Genomic DNA, 23924 nt, shown 5'->3' with positions numbered 1-23924 from the left:
GCTTCTTGTTTGTTACTGCAGACATTTGCTATTTATTGCCTTATTTGAGAGGGCAGGCGAGGGAGGGAGGGAAGGAAGGAGAGAGAGCAAGCAAATTTCAAACAATGTGATGTTAATGTCAATGTTAAATGCAGGACAAGAGTATTGGGCTTCTATGTGAAATCTCCTTCAAAAAAATGTTGAAAACCACTGGAATTCATTGGTAAGTTACATACATGATAAATATGAATGCCCATAAAGCATGTTTCAGATATGTGTGCACATATGAGTGTGTGTGTATGCATCAGACTGTGAGGTGGCCAGCTGTGCAAGAATCCAGCAGCATGGGGACCCACCAACGCCCGAAACTCCTGGAGAGGTCATCCCAGTCCCTGGAGGACTGTGAGGCTATTCCAATGCACCCTTCCCCACCACCCTTGCGCTGACTTAGCACTATGGGGCCCAGCACTCAGCATACACAAATCCCCTGCATTCTCACCACTCTGCAAGGTGGGCCCTGTTGTCATCTCTAGGGGATGCTACAGCACTGTGCTGGGCTCCCCTCGCCAGGGTCAGAGAACCAAGCCCCAAGGTCTGTCGATGTTGGCTACCAGGGGTCCCAGCCTGATCCCTGGCTGGGGGCTGCCTTGCCCCAGGATACACCCCTCCCAGGGCCCAGACCAGGCCAGAGGCCAGCTGATGAGAGCACCCACGTCCCCTCCCCGGCCTGTGCCAGCCTGGCTGCTGTTACCGGCAGGATTAGCTGCTGCGTCAGCCGCAACCACGCCGTGCTCGGCTCCTCGCTCTGCACCCCTGCTTCCTCCAGGTGTGCGTCGAAGCATACTCACAGAAACCTGCTCGGGCGCTGTCTCGGTGTTCCCTGGGAGCCCTGCTGATGGCCTGATTCCTGTTTTATAACGAGGAACCCGGGATGCAGGCGGAGTGAGTGCTTGCCTGAGTTTGCCAGGCGGACCAGTGTGAACCCAGGATGGCTGCCTCCACGGTCCCTGTCCTTCATTCCAGAAGGCAAAGGGGGGGGTCCCCTCACCCCAGTCCCTCTCTCCCAGGGTCCCCAGCTCCCCCTTTCGGTGTTTACAATGTCCCGTCCAGACCTTAGGTCTTTACTTGGAAATTTTTTCATTTAAGTGAGAATTCCCTGCGGCTGGAATTCTATTGAGAAAGAACAGGGTTGGTGAGTGAGGTTTGCAACTCCACCAGGAAACGGATCTTCCAAGTGTCCTTCACCCCCTCACCCCAGGCCAGCCATCAGCACACAGAGCATGACAGCTGGCTGTGGCAGTGGCCACTGTGTGGGTGCACAGGCGGAGCTGGCATCCATCAAGGTTCAAAGCTGGGCACGCTGTCAGCTGAAGTTCATGTCTTCCCCTGCTTAGCAGGCCCACAGGCTAACACACCGTGACACACAAGCTCCAGGTATGTGCTGGCCTCGCAAAGGGAAGGCATGGGCTTTGTCAGCCCTGCAGATTCTGAGCAGGATCTGGGTATGACTTTACCTCTCTCCCTCAGCACTGGGGACGTCACCGCGTTTCATTACGTCACTTGGAAATGTTCACTCACGCTGGAGATTTTCACCACTTTCAAATGTACAATTCTTGTGTTTCTGGATGCACAGGCAACCAAAGCCTCGCAAGGCTAACAACTCTTTGGTTAGAGGTAGTTTGCGAATTCTATAACTTCCCCCTAAAACTAGCAAATTATGATATCTTTAAAAAAACCTTAAAAATAAATATATAGGGGCCACCATTGTGGGTGCAGTGGGCTAAGCTGTGCTTGTGATGCCTGCGTCCCATATCAGAGTGCTGGTTCGAGTCCCAGCTGCTCTGCTTGTGATCCAGCTCCCTGCTAATGCACCTAGGAAGGCAGCAGAAGACGCCCAAATACCTGGGCCCCTGCCACCCAAGCAGGAGACCAGAATGAAGTCCCTGGCTCCTGGCTTTGTCCTGGAACAGACATTTGGGGAATGAACTAGCAGATGGAAGATCTCTCTCTCTCTCTTTTCCTATCCTTCCTTCCCCATCACTTTGCCTTTCAAATAAATAAAAATAAATCTTTAAGAAAATAAATGCATAAATAAAACCCAGAATAAATAACAGCTTTACAATGGTCACACATAGTGAGATTTTTTTTTTTTTTTTGGACAGGCAGTGGACAGTGAGAGAGAGAGACAGAGAGAAAGGTCTTCCTTTGCTGTTGGTTCACCCTCCAATGGCTGCTGCGGCCGGCGCACCATGCTGATCCGAAGCCAGGAGCCAGGTGCTTCTCCTGGTCTCCCATGCGGGTGCAGGGCCCAAGCACTTAGGCCATCCTCCACTGCACTCCCGGGCCACAGCAGAGAGCTGGCCTGGAAGAGGAGCAACCGGGACAGAATCCGGTGCCCCAACCGGGACTAGAACCTGGTGTGCCGGTGCTGCAGGCGGAGGATCAGCCTATTGAGCCACGGCGCCAGCCAAGAAGTTCATGTTTAACAGGTGCGGTTTCAGCTCGGGGTCATGAAAGCGTTCTGGAGCTGGGTGGCGGTGATGTTTGCACAACACCAGCAAATGGCTACAATGATAAACTTGATGTTATGTATATTTTATAACAGAAAAATGGGAGGGTTAAGACCACTGAGAATCATGGCCACAGAAAGAGCTTTATAGTATAAGAAGCAAAGTAAGTGAAGGAATTTAAAAAATCCACGCGTGTGTGAAGTGCATCATGGGTCTGGCCGAGCGGTGGGGTTAAGGGTGACCGATTTCTTTTTCCTGCTTTTGCTATAATGGACACGTTATGTTTGTAATCCAAAAAAGAGATGCCCATGGTGTTTTAAAATACACAAATAAATAACAAGGAACCTGTGGTCATGAAATAGCCTCCCTCCCCATAGTCAGGGTCAATGTGAGTTGAATTCAAGGTGCTACATCCTGGCCTGGCTGGCCTAAATGAGAAATGTGTAACTTCCTGATCAGGAATCCAGGAAGTGGCTGCCCCCTCCACCCACCAAGGGGCGGGGCCTGCCTCCGCCTGGCCTGTCACTCAGCAGGCTACCCACCTGGAGAGCAGGTGCTGGGAAGCTGTAACCTCATTGGTCTGTTTTAGCCCCTTCCTCTGGTGGGGCTTCTTTTGTCCCCTAACAGAGGGCAGTTTTTATTGGGACGGGGGCGGGGGTGGGGGAAAGAGGGGTGCTTCAAAAAGTTCATGGAAAATGGAAGTAAAAGATGAGTTCATTTCAGTATAAAAAATGTTTGAAATCCGTGCATATAAAGGAGGTGCACAAAGTTCATGAAAGGGAGAAGGAGTCCAGCGTTGAGGCTGAGACACCTACTTCTCTGTCAGAGGACCTGGGTCAGGTTCCTGGCTTCCGGCCAATGCAGACCCTGGCTGGCAGTGGTGATGGCTCCAGTGGCTGCGTCCTTTCCACAAAGTGGGAGACCTGGATTGAATGCCTGGCTCCTGGCTTCAGCCCTGGCTGAACTCACCCATCCAGTGCACTGAGTCAGCAGATGGAATCCCTCTGTCTCTTGCCTCTCAAAGAATTTTTTTTTTTAAATTAAAAGTATGGAAAACATTTTTTTTCCCAAAAGTTCATGAAAGGGTTCAGTGCTGTGGCGCAGTGGGTTAAAGCTCTGGCCTGAAGTGTCGGCATCCCTTATGAGTGCCGGTTCGAGACCCAGCTGCTCCACTTCCCATCCAGCTCTCTGCTATGGCCTGGGAAAGCAGTAGAAGATGGCCCAAGTCCTTGGGCCCCTGCACCCACATAGGAGACCCGGAAGAAGCTCCTGGCTCCTGGCTTTGGATCAGCCCAGCTCCAGCTGTTGCAGCCAACTAGGGAGTGAACCAGCGGATGGAAGACCTCTCTCTCTCTCTGTAACTCTGCCTTTCAAGTAAGAAATAAATACATCTTTTTTTTTTTTTTTTAAAAGGAGGGTTGGAAGCTGGGCTGCTTGTGCTCAAACCCCGGCTTGCACTCCCTAGCTCTGTGACCCTGGGGGAATTGTGTGAGCCCTCAGATTTCCACCTCCCAAACAGTGGCAAGCAGAATCCTCTCTGTGGGTTCCTGTTGGCTGGCGAAGGTTGACCCGACAAAGTGACACAAGGAGGTGGCTACACAACAGTCACATCTCACAGTGCTGAAGGCGGGACTGGGTTGTGAGGCAGAATCCGCTCCAAGCCTTTCCTGCCTTCTGGTGGTTTCCTGGCAATGCCGGGCATTCCTAGGCTTGCAGAATCGTCATCCCTGTGTCTCGGACGGCACTGTCCCTGTGCATACACCTGTCTCCACTCACAGCCTTGGATGCCCCTGTCCTAGGATGACCGCGTCTTAGCCAGTTATGCCTGCCATGGCCCTGTTTCCAAATATGGTCACGTTCCGAGGCCCTGTAGCTTAGGAACTCAGCGTCTGGATTTGGGAGCAGGGACCACAATTCAGGCTTTATGAGGATTGAATGAAGACATGCATTTAGGAGCTCAGCGTGGACCCCAGCACATACTGAGCACTCGAAGCCATGACTGTCCCCACGCTCATCACCTGTGTCCCTGCTGCCCTCCCAGGGGCATCCTCTCTGTCTGTGTCCCCCAGGCCCTGGGCAGGGTCTGCACACAGGGCTTGTGTGTATGTCTCGGGCAGCAACACCCTCCCCCAACACCACGTTTCGTACGAAGTTGCTTCTTCTTCCCCTGACTTGAGGACGCCAACCTTGCGGGCTTGGGAAGGCTGGGCGTCAATCCCGACAAATCGCCCAGCCACATTATTTTGATCTTTCAAATTTACCTGACAGCAGAAGGAGGAAGTGTGCTCTGTGCTGTCTGCAGGCATCTGTAGTTGTATTTAAATAAGTGGGGGAGGGGCAGGCGCCAGGCAGAGGAACTGAGATTCTGAGCCAGTCACCTGCAGCATCTGAGGACCCAGGAGGCCAAGGACATCGGTCTGAGCCGGCTCCCCTGTCCTGTACCATGAGGCTCTACAGTGGCTAGTTTGCTGCTCTGGCTACAATTTCCTGACTCCTTCAACCAACAAACTTGAATTCTACGGACTAAGCACCAGGGGATTATTCAAGGTACCAAGGGTATAGTAGCGACAGCTCTCAGTGTCCCTGCAAGGCGCTCCTAGGCTCACTGTCAAGTGGGAGGGGGCCGGTGGGGAACCCTGCACCCTCCACTGCTGTCCTGGGGGCAGCAGCACCTGCTCTCCCGCCCATGCGTCTCACCTGGCTGTTTGCATCATGAGCTCCTTGGGGCAAAACTTTCCATCTCACTCCTCTTACCTGGCCCAGGTCTGCCTGATAGGAGGCACAGGGGATGCTGGTTATTAACACATGGACTTGGAGTCAGCCAGACTGGGTATCCTTACTCTCTACTGGAGGATCTTGGGCAAATCGTTTATCTTGGTCGAGCCTGTTTTCTTTGCTCTAGGATAGGGTCATTAATTATTTAAATCACTCATTCATGAAACCAATATTTATCAGGCACCCACTTTAAGCCTGGGAGGTATAGAAGAGAACAAAACAGATAAAAAAATGAGTAAATTCGTAGGATGTCAGGTGTGTGGGGGGCAGGTACAGAGAAGGCTGGCGGGAAGGGAGTGGGGGGGGGAGGAGGGCTGTGGCGGGGAGGGTGCCACTGAGAAGGTGACGGGAAGGCGGGGAGTGCCAGAGCCGAGAGGCCAGGTGCAGTCACTGGGAGAAGCGCTCCGGCCCCGGGGACCACACATCCCTTGGTGTGGCGGATCTGAGCATCACGTTCCTTAGGATGCTGCCTGCCATACAGTGAGTGCGCTCATTAAAGGATCACCGTGGTGAGCGAGCACGAACAAACGTGACTGCATAGAGGGAGGGCGACATGGGAGGCTAGGGATGCACCCTGCACACAGGGCAGTCGCGCCTCAAGGACTACGATTATTAGCACAGCTGTTTATGACCAGCAACCACCTTCGGAGTCCTGTCGGTCTCAAGTCACAGAGGGCCCAGCAGCAGCTCTCCCGCCCGCTCAGGCCCTGGGATCGGAGCCCCAGAGGGATGCGGAAGGCAGACAAGAGAGCCTGGGGGGAGGGCGCAGGGCAGGCTTCACTGCCACGCTCCCGGCACACACACGTGTGCACACAGATCCACCAGGGCGTGCACATGCACACTCACACATGCACTCACACGCCGGCGAGATCCCACAACGTGTGGGAATGAGTGGCTCCAGGTACCACGGCAAGGATTTGGGAATCACGATAGGCAGATGTGAGAACTCTGCGTCCCAGGAACACGCCTGTTGTCAGTTCTGATTACTTATAGGGTTGAAAAATTCTTTTTAGTTTGTAGAAGCCTGGAAGGCAGCAGAGTCGAACGTGGCTGGACTTCTCAACTGTGTGGGCGTCTGGGCCAGCGCAGGCAGCTCCAGGCTCCCAGTGCTGCCTGAGCTTCCACAGCTGCAGGGTGCAGGGTGCAGTGTGGTGGGCACCAGAGCAGCGAGGGGGTGCAGCGCCTGCACACGCGGGGGACACTGACCCGCTGGAGGAGACAGGTACAAGGGCACTTCCAAAAGCTCACAGGTAAATGGAATTAAAAGGTAAGATTATTTTGGCATGATGATTTTTTTTTTTGAAATCCATGCTGTCAGGGTCTTCAAAGAGTTCATGAAAATGTGTTTTATGAAAGAACCATGCCTTCATTTCAAAATGAACGTATCTTCCATTTTCCGTGAACTTTCTGGAGTCCTCTCTGTCTGCTCCGTGCCCCCCTCCCCACCCAAGAGCTGGACCGCACAGCAGGGGCACAAGGAACACACCAGGGAGTCCGCAGGAGAAGAGTCCAGACCCCTCCCGCCCAGCACGGGGAGGCCTGGCTCCAAAGCTAGCATGGAAGATGACAATTAGGTCACGATAAAAATCTCCTCTTGAAAATGCTACATTTCCCAGGAAAATACATTGGGTGTCTTGGTGTCCCCAGACTAAAAACCTGGGACAGGGGGACACTTCCAAGCCACTGGTGAAGGTCATGTTCTCAGGAGAGATCCACAGGGGACAGAGGGAAAGGGAGAGGCCAGGCTGGGCAGCGATCTCAGGAAAAGTTAGCCGCAGCCTCAACCCTCGGGCACCCCCAAAGGGTAAGCTGCACTGGCACCTGTCGTCATTGCTGCAGGCCAATGAGGGGCGGGGTGCACTGGCTAGCACTGCCAGGGCAGGAGGCTCCAATCACCTGAGCCGGGCCTTCAGGGAGGGCTGCAGGTGTGAGCCATTAGCAGGGCACCTGGAGCAGGAGGCGGGGCAACCCTAAGGGAACCTTGAAACAGGATCCCAGGAGGTCTGGGTGCGCAGTAATTAGCTGTCTGTGTTTCATGCCCGAGCGGTAGTTCTTAGGGCTGCAGGGCTTTGATTGGTGCTGGGCTAGACAGGAGGGAGGAGCAGGGGAGTGACCTGGAGCAGGTGTCTTCCACCAGCTTTAAGGCACCTGTCAAGTCCCTGGAGCAAACGGCACTGGGGGCAGAGGGCTCCCGAGTGTTGGTGTTCCTAGGCGGGGTTTACTTGGTTCTCTGCAGCTGCTAGGTCTGTTGCTGAGAGAACTAAACGAGATTTTTATACGTGACACAGACTGGCACTGAGCAGGTAGACTGGTACGATGATTGCTGGATTCAATTCTGAAAATTGCTTGATTAGACCCAGGGAACCTGTTCTTTGAAATGTCAGTGTCACACAGCAGTAGTAATAGCAGCATGATCACGCAGTTACCGGGTGCTAAACACTGTTGTTATTTATCACTGCAATGCTTTGGCGGGGGATGCATTCCCCTCCACTGTACGGGTGAGGAAATGGGGGCACAGAGAAGTACGTATCACCCCCAGGGTCGTTCGCTGTGCATTTCTGATTCCTGCTGTGGCGCACTGGCGCCACGTTCTGGGACAGAGCAAGAACGAGGAACAGAGGGAGGCTCGGCTCTCAAGTCAGCTCCCACTTTGTTTGTGGACGATGCAACTCCACCGGCCTGGATGTGGCCAACACAGAGGAAGCTGGGGAGGAGTTTGCCATCAAGAAGGGCTCACAAGGGGCCGGTGCTATAGCGCAGTAGGTTAATCCTCTGCCTGTGGTGCCAACATCCCATATGGGCATCTGGTTCTAGTCCCGGCTGCTTTTCTTCCGATCTAGCTCTCTGCTAAGGGTTGAGAAAGCAGTGGAAGATGGTCCAAGTGCTTGAGCCCCTGTACCCAGGTGGGAGACCCAGAAGAACCTCCTGGCTCCTGGCTTCGAATGGGCACAGTTCCTGCCATTGTGGCCATTTGGGGAATGAATCAGTGGATGGAAGACTTCTCTCTCTCTCTCTCTCTCTCTCTCTCTGCTTCTTACTGTCCATGACTCTGCTCAAATAAATAAAATCTTTAAAAAAGAATTTAAAAAAGGGCTCACAAGAGAAGGGTCTTAGAACAGGGACTAGCAAGGGCCATCCGGAGCCTGCCTGAGGCCCCCGGCACGAGCTCCACGTACTGGGTCCTCAGTGAGGACCCCACACGTGGACCACGGCACAGCTGCTGCCAAGTCTCCCAGCTCCAGCCTCAAGGGACACACTGAGAAACAGACAGGAGCACAGCAGTCTGGGGGCACGGAAGCTTGATTGACAGCAATGGCCAGCCCCAGAGGTGTCAAATCCTGCCCTGGGGGAGTCCTCTCCCCTGGCGGGTAGAATACCTACTCTCTCTTTCTTGCCTCGCTCAACTTCAACAGCAGCACAGATCTGTGGACTAAATGACGGTGTCCAGCATCAGACACCAATGTGCGACAGGGGCAGCAGCTCAGATTCAGCTTCCAGACTGAAAAATAAAGACCAGGCAGGCAGGAGAGAGAGGGAGGGGCCCATTGCCACAAGATGGAGCTGATCTCTGCACATGCGTGTGGCTGTGCACGTGTGTGTGTGTGCACCCGTGTGTGTGTGACACTCTCTGGATGACAAAAGCATCGGCACAGCTTCAGGACCACAGGACCATGAGGCAATGGTGGGTGAGAGGTAGGCGGGCTCAAGCCATGATTGACATTCCCCCTAGGATGAGGAGTCTACTGGCTTGATCTTCCTGGTTTGACCTTACTTGGAGTACCTGGAATTCCAACCAGGAATGCCCTCTAGGTAGAGGGCTGGTGAGGGGATGGGCAGCTGACAGTGAGTGGCCGCTGAGTCTTCGTATTAAAAACATGTTCCATTGAAAATTCGAGGGAAACACTGGCCAAGGCTGGGTGCCTGTCGCCAGCAACAAACACAGACCCATCCGCGCTGCCTGTTGGGGGCGCCACTAAGCGTGGTGTCCTTTTGAAAGACCAGTGAGCAGAAACATTCACTAATGGGGGCAGGCTGCTGGCAAGGGCCCTGGTGGCCTGGCCAGACGTATCCACAGGATGTGCCCATGTTGAGATCTGGGAGGTCACCCCTGGCTGGGGACCTGAGGATGGCTCCTTGGTCTTTCTTCCATGCAGGTGACACTGCCCAGCAAGCGTTCATCTCCCTGGGGTCTCCCCCTCTGCCTGGGGGACTCCCGACCTCAGGTCTCTCCATATCAGAGCACCCGGCACAGATCCTTCTAAGCCGTGAACAAACACACCGCAGACAGGTTACAACCAAAAAAGGCGTGGTGTATGCGAGTATGTGTGTGTGCGAGCGTGCAGCCCCAAGGAATTCTCAAGAAGCCTACAGGAGTCTTCAAAAGCTCATAGAAATGTGTGTTCTGAAAAAGTAAGCAGGGATTTCAAAGTCTTTTTTTTTTTTTTTTTTGCACCAAAGCCAACTTATGCTTAATTTCCATTTTTCATGAAGGTTTCAAAGTTCCTGTTGGAGAATCACCCAGACTGCCTGTGAGTATGGGAATTCCAGGCCCTTGCGGAAAGACCACAGAGTTGGACATCCCGGGAGCCTGCCTTGGCACCTGACGCTTGACGGAATGTCACGGAGCAGCGGCACCCACAGCCCCACAGGAGCGCCGCCGAGCTGGAGTCCCTGCCCGCGCACGCGCAGATGCCGAGGAGCTCCGGGCCTGCAAGGGGATTGTAGCCTGGCTTTCCCAGCGCCACGGTTGGCAGAAGAGGGGGTTCCAGGGTCGGGGACGCATCCTGACACTTCCAGACCCGGGAGAGGGAACCACAGGACAGAGCGTCAGAACCGCGTACCATCGGTGTACTGGGTGGCGCCGGGATTCCCACTTCTGCCTGCTCCCGGAGATGGGGGGCTGGCAGGGAGCCCCTAAAAAACAAAACAGTGCACGGTTCCCACCCTGGGAGGCGCGGAGGAGCTCTCTTGGACATGCAAACCCAGCCCACAGCAGGGAGCTTGCAAACTGAATCGGCTGAAAACGGGTCATGGGTGTTATTAATTTCATGTGTTTAAAGGACTTTGCGTGTAGTAAACACTCTGAATGAGGGCGGCCGGGAATAGAGGGTGCCGCCGGATGAAAGCCTGCAGCAGAGGGAACCCCCTCCCACTCACCCCCACCTCCCCTGCTGCTTTCCTGCCTCGCTCTTTATTTATAGCTGAACTTGGCCTTCTGGGGTCTCCCTGGGCCACAGAGACACTTCTTATTGTGTCAGAGACGTCTTTCTGCCTATGATCAGAAGCCAATTTTTGTGACACTTGTCCGCCACCCAGGGACAAGCACGTGTGAATCCGTGACAAAAGGGATAAGAAGGACGCAAAGCGAAATGCAGAACTGTTTCACTGGGTCTTTCTCAACCGAACTGAAGAAAAGGAGGCGGCGTGAGGCGCATGGAGGCCCGTGGGCCTGGGTGGCCGCCAGCCTGGCCCTGCCACGTCGTCTGGTTGGGTGACCCTGAAGGAGGCCTGGCGCTCTCTGGACACTGGAGGATCTTCCAGATCTCTTTCAGGTCTGACATTCGCTGATTTATGAGTCACACACCAGCGCAGGCATAAATAGATGTCGATGAATTTCCCATTAAAAAGAAACTCATCTTGAGCCATGGCGAGCATTTGAGGCCGTCATCTCTAATTGCTCATCAAGTCGGGGTTATGGATTCTCTGGCTCCGATGAGAAAGCGCACTTAGAAGTGGTTATAAATGATCCGTAACTAAGATACATCAGGCATCCAGGCCAAATGCTGAGCTCCAGGACCACGAGCGAAGGCGAAACGCTTCCTCAATTCTGTAGCTCTCTACCCTCCCATCTCAACTTCGGACCAGAAGTTGTTCCCCCAACTCACGAGGGCGGTCCCCCAAAGTCTTGAAGTGATTAATGGTACTACGAGAGTAGGAACTTTATCCAGTTATGGTGTCTTCAGGCAGGGCTTTGGGAAGAGATTAGACTGGACTAGGCTGCTGGGATGGAGGCCCCAAGATAGGATCTGGAGAGCCTTATACGAGACAGCAAGGGGCCGGCACCGTGGCGTGGTGGGTAATGCTGCCGCCTGCAGTGCTGACATCCCATTTGGGTGCTGGTTCAAGTCCCAGCTGCTCCACTTCTGATCCAGCTCTCTGCTGTGGCCTGGAAAAGCAGTGGAAGACGGCCCAAGTGCTTGGGCCCCTGCACTCATGTGGGAGACCCGGAAGAAGCTCCTGGCTTCGGGTTGGCTCAGCTCCAGCCATTCAGGCCAGCTCAGGAGTGAACCAGCAAATGGAAGACATCTCTCTCTCTCTCTCTCTCTCTCTCTGCCTCTGCCTCCACCTCTCTGTAGCTCTGCCTTTCAAATAAATAAATGAATCTTTAAAAAAATACATAAGAGAGCACAGACATGTATGCCGACGTGTGTGCACCTGCTCCCACCACCTCCGGCGAGACCACTGTTGTCAGAGACTGCACCAACAGGGATGCCTGCTCTTGGGCTGTGAACCCCCAGAACCACAAGCCCAGAACGACCTCTTTTCTCTCTAAACTGGCCTGCCTCCGGTGTTTTGTTATAGTGGGGAGAAGCTGATGCAGATAATATGCATCCACTCTGCTAGGTAAGAAACAAAGCATGAAATATCTGTGTCCACGTATGAAACAACTCTGCCTCAATGCCACCAACAGGGCCCTGGGAAAAATCCCGCTCCTGGCCGGCTCTCAGCCCAGGAACTTGCACCCTCGGGAGGCAGGGGTCTCAGGGCTGCTGGGTGTGGTCAGAAGGGGGCTGTGGAAGGAGGGGGCTGGGTAGGCAGGGCCCTGAGCACCTCCACCATTTACCTGAGAAGGCACTCCTTAATCTGTTTCCGAGACAGAGCTCCACATGAGATTTTATAAGAGAATCTGAGGATACAAATAACTTTATGAAACCAGTGGTTGGAGTGGAACGGCTCAAGTGTCCAGCCCGCAGTTCGGCTGTGTTGTAAAAACAAGACCTTGCCAATGATCCTCTGGGCCTAGACTCCTGAGCTGGGGAAAAGATGCCCAGCGCCCTCATGTCCAGAGTGGCTTTGCCCAAGGGTTGCAGAAATTACCTCTTATGAGCAAACCTCAGCGCCTCCTCACTGTCCCGAGCAGCGGTTCTTAAACTAGAATAGCCTGGAAGGTTCGTGAAGCCTCCGATGCCTGGCCCCACGCCCAGGGACGGGGTGTGGGCAGGGCCTGGGAATGTACATTGCTAACAAGCTCCAGGTGAGGCTGATCACGCTGTGAGAGTGGCTGGCCTGCACGACAGAGCCCAGACTCCTCAGCTTGCCCCTCCAGAGCCGGACCCCGGCTCACGTCCCCAGCTCACCACCCACTTCCCCGGGTTCTGGCCCAGTCACTGTCCCCCCACCCTCCTCCTATGCTCGCCACGCTCTGCCTGCCCAGACTGCCCGCCATTGCAGGCCTAGTCCCAGCGCCGCCTCTTCCAGAAAGCCTTCCCTGCCTTTTCCACCAAAGGTCAGGGGACGTCCCACCGATCCATGGAGTTTCCCCTTGATGCTCAGCACTTCAACCTTACGCCATTTCTGTCCAGGTCTTGCCCCTGCCTCTGGACCACGCACCCTGGGGTAGGAAGTGCATCCCCAGCACTGTCCGCACCCACAGAGGCCCAGGCCCGCCAGACCAACGGTGCAAGTCTGAGCACACCCACACACGAACACGCCCATTGAAGAAACACGCCCATCAGCTCAGCTCATCGACTCTGTAAATGACCCCAAAGCAGGACCCAGAATGGCACATTTGCCAGACGCATTCCCCACGTTGGCTGGAGCAGGGCCTGCAGCAAACACGTCATCACGAGACAGAGACACCCACCGTGTATGTTGTCACCAGAAGGCCGTGTCACGTGGCAATCAAGAGCTAGGCTCAGGTTCAAGTCCCAGCTCTGTCTGTGATTAGCAGCAGTGCTAAAATGTGCTAAGGCCCAGGTGCCTCATCTTTGATGGAGGAATTGGCACCCTGTGCCTATGGATGGCCTCAGAGTAACACCGGCTGGTATTTAATGAGCGCCTACCCCAGGGCATGGATGATTTAATCAGCCACAGAAAATATTTAGCACATCGTATGCATTCCAGAAATGTCAGTCATTGTGATCATTGCTAACTTTCCCAGTTTCCATGCAAGACATATACTATTGTCCCCATTTCCCAGATGAGAAACTTAAGGCTCAGCTCAAGCCACTTGCTCAACGAATACTGTGAAATGGCTGATTTTCAGAACCAGTTCACAAGGTAGGTATTGTGGTGTACCAATCGCTCTGTGAAGTTCACAGAAGGCAACTCGTAAGCGAAGGCCCAGCACTTGAACCTGACTTTGGGTACAGAGCTCCTGCTGGCTCAGCGCTTCAGCTTGGAAACTGCCCCTGCTGTGCGCGCAGTCAACACTCCCTGCCCTTTCTCATCCCTGGGTTATGTGGCAGTATTTCCCCAACGGGCCAGACAGCCCCTGTCCCCGTTTCAACAGCCCTGTAATGCTATGGCCCACCAGTCATGCAACAGTCCCCCTTCTTGCCTCGCCCAACTTTGGGGGCGCTAAGGAGGACAGAGCCTGGATGGCGTGGGACTGACCGTGACCCCGAAGAAGTTGGTCTCATTCATGGCGTTGAGGATGATCCTGCCGATCGTGTGGTCTGTGTAGTTGAAGTTCTGGATGCGCTGGTGCTGCTTGCTGGCGTGCAGGGTCTCCATGGCCCTCTGCAGTGTCTTGGCAATGACCCAGATGCCGTCGTAGGCGTACCCGTGGAACTTGCTGGGCCCCACGCCGGACCGCTTACTGTTGTACTCCCTCTCATACTGCTGCGGAGTCTGGAGAAACGAGGGGATGAGGGCAACACCAAGTTAGAGGTAGCAGGGACACTGGACCCCGGGGACCTGGCGGGCTAAGCAGAGCCACTGCTCAGCACCTCCTCCTGCGTGCTGGGCCGCCTCTGGGCACGACCCCAAGTCCTCACAACAACCGCGTGAAGTGGGCGCTGCTGTCATACCCATTTTACAGATGAAACTGATTTGGGGATGCAGCCCAGTCAGCCCAGCCCACACACCCTTCCTTCCCCTTCCAGCCTCAGCAGCCATGGGGGCAGGAGATTCAGGACTGGGGCTAGAAGTGGGAGGGGTGCAGGTGTGACCAGGCTAGCCCCACGGGAAGCCTCTTGGAAACTGGGACCTGGGGTGGGTCACAGTTGCCCAGGTGAGAGGCCACGCCCATGCCTCCTCCTCTTTGCTCCCACCTTCCAGAATGCAACAGTGTGTGAGTATCTTGGCCTTAAAAAACAAACAAAGCTGTTTCTCCCAGTGAGCTGAATTTCATAAAGGAATTTCACTGGTGATGTTAACGTGCTGACTGTGGCCACCAAGTCCCGAAGTTCTTTTTCCTCTGGCGCTCACAGCTGTGAATGAATGGTATCCTGGGGAAGCCATCACCCTCTGCCCCTCCCTCTCTGGGCCTTTCTTCAAATCACTTCTGACCTCCTTGGCCAGAAATGGCAGAAGAGCCCACAGCTGAGTCTTTGGAACAAACCCAGATAGAAACCATCAGCTCATGGTCGGTTGACACCAGGAAGGGCCCTGCAGACAGTCACACGCGTGTCTTCTGTGTACAGCAAGAGGCACAGAGAGGTCCAGAGACTTGCCCAAAGACACACAGCACAAGTAGGCATGCACACTCATGCATGTGTGTGACAGGGCGTGCCCAGGCAGGGTGCGCCCAGCCGTTCCATCTCTGCTACTTCCTTCACCTCTGGTTCAGAGGTCCTAATTGCTTTCTGAAAACCACCACGGCCGTCTGGGGCCAGGTCTGATAGTCATACGGGTCAGGCTGCTGGGCCATCTAGCGCTCGTCCTCTCCGTGGCTGGAGCCCACCATGGCCAAGAAGCTGGGGGTCTTGCACGGTCACCGATGCAGGGACTTCAGGAGCCTGCAGGCGAGGAGCCCTACCTGATGTGAGGTGCCCCGTGTCCCAGCCACGGCCCCACCTCCTGCTTTCTTGTCTCAGGGCCCTACTGCCAAGCTCCACTCTCCTCCCCGTTCACAACGTCCCTCCAAAAAGCAGCCTCTCCAGCTCTCACCGCTCTCTTCACACAACATGCATGCCAGGAACTCTTCCAACCGCAGGATTCCTGGAGAGCAGCCCGTGTCTAGCTCAGCTCTGCCACTGGAACACCATCCTCACGGTGACCCCAGCACTCTGCCCACCACGCACTCTCGCCCTCTTGTCAGGGCTAAAAGACTTTGAGAGCCTTGGCCCGGGGTGGGCACAGTCTCTCTCCTTAAACCTGTGGGTCCTTCCATCCCATCTGGTCTGCTTACACCACGTGGCTTCCACACTGGCTGTTCCCTCCGTGGAGGGCTCCCTTCCCGACTCCTGGCATGGCACCCTCGGCATGCCAAGGACTGTCAACACTGTCGCTTCTTCCAGAAGGCGTCCTTGGCCCAGCTCCTCTGGAGCCCCCTCGCTGGGCCTTCTCCACTCCCCAGCGTAGTCTTCCTCCTTGCACATCCCAGCTGCGAGCTCCCTGCTTCTCTGCGCCTGTGGGTTACTGCCTGGAGTCCCACTGCCTGCCCTGCACCCAGCCAGGGTCAGACTCCACGACATACAATCCATCCTCAGTGTTGAAGCGTTCCCAGAAGCCCACACAGCACCTGCATAGACCCATGTGGGCCTTAGCTTCCCTGCCTGTAAGACACAGGGGCACACCTGCTCACACACCATGCAGCCAAAGCCTATCCCCCAGTATAAAAAGTTCCAACCCCTGCATCCTTGACACAGGGCATTTTTATTTTAAAAATCATCATCTGTTTGTTAAGAAAGAAGAGCATTTTCTTTTCCTTTTAACTTCTCTGATTAATGATTGGAGTGAGCTCCTTTCAAATACTGACCAACCACTGTTTATTTCTCTGGTGAACTTGTTCTTTATACTGTGTTGCTATGGGGACAGTCACATCTTTTACTGTTTTATTTGTAGGCATCCTTGTTATTTTTCCATCTTTTACTATTTGGCTACATTTTCTTTTATTTCTAAGTGTGATTTGGGACTATTTCTGGGTACTAATTCAGCTGTTGGTTACTTAAAAATATTAAAAATTAGAGCTGGTGCTTGGCTACTGCTTGGGACACCTGCATCCTATTCTGAAGTGCCTGGTTCGAGTCCTTGCTATTCCACTTCTGATCCGGCTCCTTACTTATGTGTACCCTGGGAGGCAGCAGGTGATGGCTCAAGTACCTGGGCCTCTGCCACCCCTGTGGGAGACGGAGTTCCTGGCTCCTGACTTTGGCCTGGCTCAGCTGTGACTGTCATGCATATTTGAGGAGTAAGCCAGTAGAAAAAAGATCTCTCTCTGCCTTTAAAACAAAATAAAAATTTAAATTTTAAGTATTTAAAAATCACTTGAATGTGTCTCTCTCTAATTAACGGCTTTAGGCAGAAAAGGAATGAGGTCCCCAGGATTTCCTCTGCCCCTGGAATATACACCTGTGAGCCCCCACGGATCCCCCCACCATTTGTTCAATCTAATGATCCCATTCAGGTGAAGCAGAGCACAGCCCTGGGTACCCTCCAAGGTCTGCAAGATTCCCTTGAAGTGAGGTCCGGAGCCGAACATTCCCCATGTGGTCCCGTCAGGAAGGAACCGAGTGCAATTTCTTAAGCCCCTAGATGTGGGGTTTGCTTGTATCTGGTGGGGACAGTACGGGGACCACGACCATGTTTATTCGATCTGGCCTTGGGCCAGCACCAGCCCCGGTAACACTCCTCACGTGTGCTTCTTACAGACCCACATTGTTCTCTCATTAGACTGTTGTTCTTCTTGGGAAGAGGAGCAGGAGAGGCGACAGAGCCCTGGCACGCGCTGCTCCCCGCATTCCTCGGAACGGGACGCAGGTGTCGCTGAGCCTGGCAAGGTGACCTCGCTCCCACATTACATCCCGGGCCATTCATCACTGCTCCCAGCGGACGGACGCCAGCACCGACCTCCCTTGGGCAAGACAATGACAGCGGGCAGAGACGCTCACGATGGCTGCAGAAGCAGCCGCGGTTGCTCTCGGAGCAGGCCTCCCGTTATCCTGGCTGAAGGCTTTCTTCCCTCGCAGATCCTGCTCTGCACGGTGATTAATTACTCACCCACCGAGGTCAAGTTCATGGTGAGATGTGAAGAGTGTCTGGGGAGATAACTTCATGTGCATCGTCCCCGTCCCCGATGGGCTGTGCTCCAGCACGGCTCTGAAAGGCCCTTGTTGGAACTTGGAGCGTATTTCCCCATAGAAACTAGGTTATAAATAGTGGTTGGGTTCCCAGGCTAGCCCACACAACGTGACTAAACTTTCTGGGCTTGTCGTTCTGACAGAGCTGGGCTGAGTCTCTCTTTCTAGGGGGGAAGGAGGCTTTGAGGAGGACAAAGCAGGGGACAGCTCCACTTCCACACCTCCCACCGCCCTGCCCCCTGCCAGTGCGCCACCAGGCGGAACCTGTCTCTCCGGCACTCCTTGGGGAACGTTTGAATCCCAGAGTCCCATTTGGAAGGGACACCAGGGATGTCTCAGCCACTGCTTCCTGTACTCCAGCTTGTAGCTCACCTGGGGAGCTGGTGAAAATGCAGATGCCGAACCTCAGTTAAGTCAGTAAGCCAGTGACTTCACACACACCACGAGCCACTTGCCTAATCCCTCCTACAGTCTGATGATGACCTGCTCCATGGCAACATCCGAGTGTTGGCTGAGCTTCTCCAGAGCTCGGCACCCCCCCACCCCCACCCCAGCAGGTGTGTGCGATGTCCATGAACCTGATCCGGAGGCAGAGTCCACCTGCTCCCTGGGACCTGTGCTCAGCCTGCTTCGCCTTCCTGCGGAGCCGCGGTGAACACGGCTGCTCCCTCCATGCACAGCGGCCCCTCGGAGGCCACGCTCGCCCCTCCCCCAGTGGGCTCTCTCTTTTAGAGCCAGATCTTTTCAGTTCAGATGTCCACTCTATGAGGAAATAGCGTCCACCACACAGAAGCTGTTGTCAAGAACATTGCAAACAAAATGTACAAACAGCTTTCCCAAGGTATCAGAAAGCAAGCAGGCTCTAGGACAGAGGGGCCGACATTTGGGAGAGAAGCGAAATGCTCTAAGATGGGCCTGCCAGCTGTCCCTGGAGGCGTTTGCTGAGTCGTAAGCAGGGAAGCTAGTTGCCGAAACCTGAAGCCTTGGCTCAGACTTTTCTCAGTTCACTGGGGTGGAAGCCTGAAACCGCCGCTCAGGGCTACCGAAGTCGGTCTCAGAGGAAAAGGGACGGAATAAAGGGATTCTGTCAGGAGCGGTACTTGCTTTTCTTTTCTTTTCTTTTTTAATAAGAGATTCATTTTATTTATTCAAAAAGTAGATAGGGAGAGGGAGAGGGAGACAGGGAAAAGGAGATGGGGAGAGGGGGAGAGGGAGAGAGGGAGAGTGGGGGAGAGAGGGAGAGAGGGAGAGAGGGGGAGATGAGACTGGTGCTGTGGCATAGTGGGTAAAGCCACCACCTGCAGTGCCGGCATCCCATATGGTTGCTGGTTCGAGTCCTGGCTGCTCCACTTGCGATCTAGTTCTCTGCTATGGCCTGGGAAAGCAGTGGAAGGTGGCCTAAGTCCCTGGGCCTCTGCACCCATGTGGGAGACCTGGAGGAAGCTCCTGTTCCCTGGCTTCAGATTGGTGTAGCTCCAGCCGTTGCAGCTGACTGGGGAGTGAACCAGTGGATGGAAGATCTCTCTCACTCTCTCTTTGCCTCTCCTTCTCTCTGTGTGTAACTCTGACTTTCAAATAAATAAATAAATCTTTAAAGGTGGGGGGAGAGAGAGATTGATCCATCTTCCATCTGCTGGTTCATGCCCCACATGATCTCCATGGCTGGGGCTGGGCAAGGCCAAAGCCAGGAACCAGGAAGTCCATCTGGGTCTCCCACATGGGTGCCAGGGACCCAGACACTTGGGCCATCACCTGCTGCCTTCCCAGATGCATTAGCAGGGAGCTGGATCAGAAGCGGAGCAGCTGGGACTCAAACTAGCACTCCAATATGGGATGCTGGCATTACAGGGGGTGGTTTAACCCACTGCACCACAACACCAGCCCCCGTGAATGGTATTTTTATTTGAAATATTTTATAAGTAAGCTGCATGAAGCAAGGGGCTGAGAAGCCCAGCAAGAGGTCCTCAGAAAGCAAGAAGTAAGATCACAGTATTGGGAAGACAAGATTGGGAGTCCAGGGTCAGCAAACACTCCAGAGTTTCAGGTGAGAACACTGAACCGCCGGATGCGAGGAATAAGGGAAAACCAAAATAGAGCAGGACCTACAAAAATGGAGGCCACACCTGGGACATCTCAAGGCTTGGCTGGATGAGCGTGAGCTGCCCCTGTTCCAGCTGCCTACCTTGAAAAGAAACAAATCTTCCCTGGAGAAAGACAACAGTCGCCTCCACAATTTTTCATATGCAGTGTATTTCATCATAACTTACAAAGTACAGCAGGAGATGGGGCCAAATGATGTTTTTTAAAATAGAAGGAAGTAAAGAATAGAAAAGAAAGAATAGGCACTAGAAAGACTCCTAGGTATTCTGAATCTTGACATTATGAGACATGGACTTTAAAATTACAAGGCTTTTATGTAAGGAAAAAAAAAAAACAGCTTAAAAGATACAGAATATCAGGGCCAGCACTGTGATGTAGCCAGTAAAGCTGCCACCTGCGGTTCAGGCATTCCACATGGGCACTGGTTTGAGTCCCAGCTGTTCCACTTCTGATCCAGCTCTCTGCTAATGTACCTGCAGAAGCTGTGGAAGATGACCCAAGCCCTAGGGTCCCTGTACCCAAGTGGGAGACCAGGAAGAAGCTCCTGGACCCTGGCTTCAGCCTGGCCCAGCTCTGGTTGTTGTGGCCATTTGAGGAGTGAACCAGTAAATGGAATCTTCCTCCCCCTCTCTCCCTCTCTCTCTCTGTCTCCCCCCACCCAGCCCTGTAACTCTGCCTTTAAAATAAATAAATCGTTTTTTTTTTTAAAAAAGATACAGAATATCACCAGAGAGCTGAAAGCTATAAATGAAGAAATTAAATGTACATTCTAAAAATAAAATAGACAAGTAAAATAAAGCAGCAGCAGAAAGTAGATTGGTGAACTGGATGTTAATAGTAAATATGGGGATTGAAGCACAAGAGGAAAAAAGATAGAAAATAAGAAATGAACACAAGATATATGTTGAAAATGTCTTGGAAGGTTAGGAAAGAGACTAACAGAAGCAATACTTAGAGATTCTACTGTCAAATTTCTCCAAACACATGTCAATCTACAAATTGATTAAGTGCCTGAAGCCTTGTGGACTCCAATCGAGTTGGATATGAAGAAAACATCACCTCATCACAGCAAAGTAAAATCATAGAAGACCAAAACAAACAAACTCTTCAATGCAGCTAGAGAAAGCAGAGTCATTACCTTCAAGGGAGCAGTAATGAGTCTGACAGCCGACTTAATAGAAACAATGGAAGCAGAAGACGATGGAATGACGTCTCAAAAATGATGAAAGGAAATAACAGACAATCTGACTTTCCACACGTAGCTCATAAATACTTTAAGAGCAGGGGGTAAAAACAGAAAATTTCAGACAAGCAGATACTGAGAGAAGCTGTCTTGAGAAGATGCACAGTAAAAGACTAAGAGGAGTCTCCCAGGAAGAAAAATAATGATCACATGCAGAACAGAAACACTGGGAGGACAAATGGGAAGAAAGTGTAAATATGGGAGTAAGTCTACATGAAAAGTGGCTCTGAGGTCAAGAAGATCCAAGAACACTTAAAGGCTTACACACCCAATTATCAGGTCTTACAAATTTAAGAAATTAAGACAAAGCAGTATTGGCTAAAGGATAGGCAAATAGACCAATGGAAGATTATTTAAATTCCAGGCACAGATCCACACTACGGGCAGTCATTGAATTTATGACAAAAGTGACATGGTAGCATGTGTGCTGGGTGGAGTGTGGGGGTCTTTTCAGTAAATGGTCCCAAGTCAACTGGTTATCTATAAGGGGGAAATTGAATCTCTGTCCCACTCAGTCCATACACACAATCAATTGCATGTAGAGTCTCAACATAAATGTGGAAGATATAACAAAACTTCTCAAGGACAAGATGGGGGTTGGGGCACCTGGCCTGGGCGTTAAGACGCAGGCTAAGACACTGTGTCCCATCAGCAGAGTGGGTTCCACTCCTGGATCCAGATCCTAATTTCAGCTTCCCACCAGTGCAGACTCAGGTGGTTGGGTCCTTGCCACCCACATGGAGACCTGGATTAAATTCTCATTTCCTGGCTTCTGGCTTTGGCCTGGTCCAGCCCCAGGTTTTGTGGGTATTTAGGGAATGGAACAGCAGATTCAGGTAGTGGTCTCGATCCCTGAACCCCTCACTTCCTGTTTTTATCCCTCTCGCAAAATACTTTTTTTTTTTTTAAAAAAAAAAAAAGGGAAATATCTTCATGAGCTGAGTAAAAAAGCTTAAACAGGACATAATCACCTAATCATGACAACTAATAAATTATCTCATACAAATTAAGAATTTCTGTATATCAAAATTCTCAAGAGAGTGAAAAGACAAGCCACAGAATGGGAGAAGAGATAGGTAATACATATAACTGGCAAAGGATTTATATCCATAATATCAAAAGAACTTCCACAAATCAAAAACAAATCGGCCTTGAATCCGACAGGAAAAGTGGGTGGAAGAACAGACTGTTCATAGAAGATGTCAAAACAGCAACAAAGCCACAAAAAGATTCCCAACTTCACGAGTCACCAGGGAAATTTAAACTAAAACTAAACCAAGACACCACTCCACTTACTAGATTGGCTAAAATTTCAAAACTGGCAACACCAAAAATTGTGACTATGTGAACCAACTGGGACTCTTAACCACCACTGTAGGGGTGTTAATTGTGTAGCCCCCTTCAGAGCTGTGTTTGGCAACGTCTACTAAAGCTACGTATATTCCTGCTCTGTGACTCGGAAATCCTACCCCTTAGAATGCACCCAATAATGATGTGCAGATATACTAACAAAATACATCAAACGCCTAACAATAAACAAAACAAATATGTGCAAGACTTCTACACAGAAAATTTCAAAAGACTTTGGAGAGAAATTAAAGAACAAGTAAATGCAGGTTGTACGGAATTCATGGGTTGGGAAATGGTATTATTAAGATGCCATTTTCCCTGAATCTACAGATTCAGTAAAATCCCAATGAAAACCAGAGGAAGTTTGTGTGTGGACACTGACAACCTGTTTTATCAATGAGTACAGAAATGCAGAGACAAGAACAGCTAGGACAATCCTGCAGAATCCAAATCTAGCCGGTGGGCCTGCTGTAGGCCACCAAAGCCGTGTCCTGCCTCCCAAAGCCCGTGATCTGTGCCACGCCACCTGTCTCCCAGGGTGGTGAACACACAGGGGACTGTGGGGGAGGGGGAGGAGTAGGGGCAATCATGGCACCTCCTCTTCCTCCACTCTAGAACCCAGAGCTTCCCTAAAAGCTTCAAGTTCTTGGTCACGGAGCTCACGTCACAGGGGCAATGAGACGGGTGCAGTTTTCACAGGTCATGAGCACTGGGACTGCGTTTTGAGTTGTCTCTAGTTCTTTCACGTCGAATAAACAATCATGGTTGATTGCAGACATGTCTTGCCAGAAAACATTGCAAACGCTTCCCAAAAAAAAGAGGTTGCATCTTTGATGCAGGGCTGGGGCCACCTCTGAGGTCCCTGCTGGTCCCAGGGTTCTGTGAACAGCCCCCATCTGCTGCCTTGGCCCAACTCTGTCTCTCAGCAGGGGGACCGTGACAGTGGAGGCATGTCCTTAACAGAGACTGAGCCAGAATTGTTAGTGTTCACAACGGAGACAACCTTAACAGGATTTTGAAAAATGACCATCGGTGCTTGAAATTGCCAGTGTCCACAGGGTAGCAATGCGGAACTCAACAAGGAGAAAGAGCTGGACATGAGGGCCCAAAGCAAGTGCCAGCGGCTGTCCTCACCACGTTCCAGAAGGCTGAGCTCTGCAAGTGCTCAGCGAGGCCTGCCGGTCTACACAGCTCCCAACAGCAGGAATCCAGCATGGAGGATGGAAGCCTGTGTTTCTGGAGGAAGCCCAGGACCTTGCTTTCCCCTGCTGGAAAACTCTTGGCTCTAACGAGACAGCTGAGGCCAGCTGGACGCCAGAGACGGGCACGTGGGGGAGGCACCCTGGAAGGGCCGTTGTTGTGGACCCTCTCTGGATTTCTCTAGCACGCTTCCTGTACGAGAGTCCAGGTTTAGCAGGCTGACCATGCCTCACAAGCTGTGGAACAACCCCACGCTGTGTGCATCTGAGTGCTGATCTAGACACGCCTCTGAGCATGTCAAACAGCACGGAGTTGGGATTAGGAGTCCTGGTCCCAAGTCCTGGCATTGCCCCTGACCCGCTTGGGTTGCTGGAGCTGCCAACCAATTTCCACACACCGGGTAGTGTGAAACAGAACTTGGGGTGGGGATCGTGGCGCAGAGGGTTAAGCCGGCACTGAGGATGCCTGTATCCCATACTGATGTGCAGAGCATCGAGTCCCACCTCTGCTTCTTCCAGTCCA

At 52.5% G+C, this 23924-nt stretch overlaps 1 protein-coding gene across 1 annotated transcript in view; it reads right to left on the bottom strand.

The window, feature by feature from the left end:
* The window catches only part of GABBR2 (gamma-aminobutyric acid type B receptor subunit 2), a 351363-nt gene that overhangs the window by 117415 nt on the left and 210024 nt on the right, over positions 1 to 23924 (bottom strand). Inside the window, exon 7 of the mRNA XM_062206955.1 lies at positions 13881 to 14117. Coding sequence (XP_062062939.1) covers positions 13881 to 14117 — 237 coding nt within the window. The remainder of the gene's footprint in view (positions 1 to 13880; positions 14118 to 23924) is intronic.

Source organism: Lepus europaeus, chromosome 12 (assembly GCF_033115175.1).
Source record: "Lepus europaeus isolate LE1 chromosome 12, mLepTim1.pri, whole genome shotgun sequence".
NCBI classification, from domain to species: domain Eukaryota; kingdom Metazoa; phylum Chordata; class Mammalia; order Lagomorpha; family Leporidae; genus Lepus; species Lepus europaeus.
Note: the sequence above shows the minus strand (reverse complement) of the source record. Positions and strands in the feature narration are given on the sequence as shown.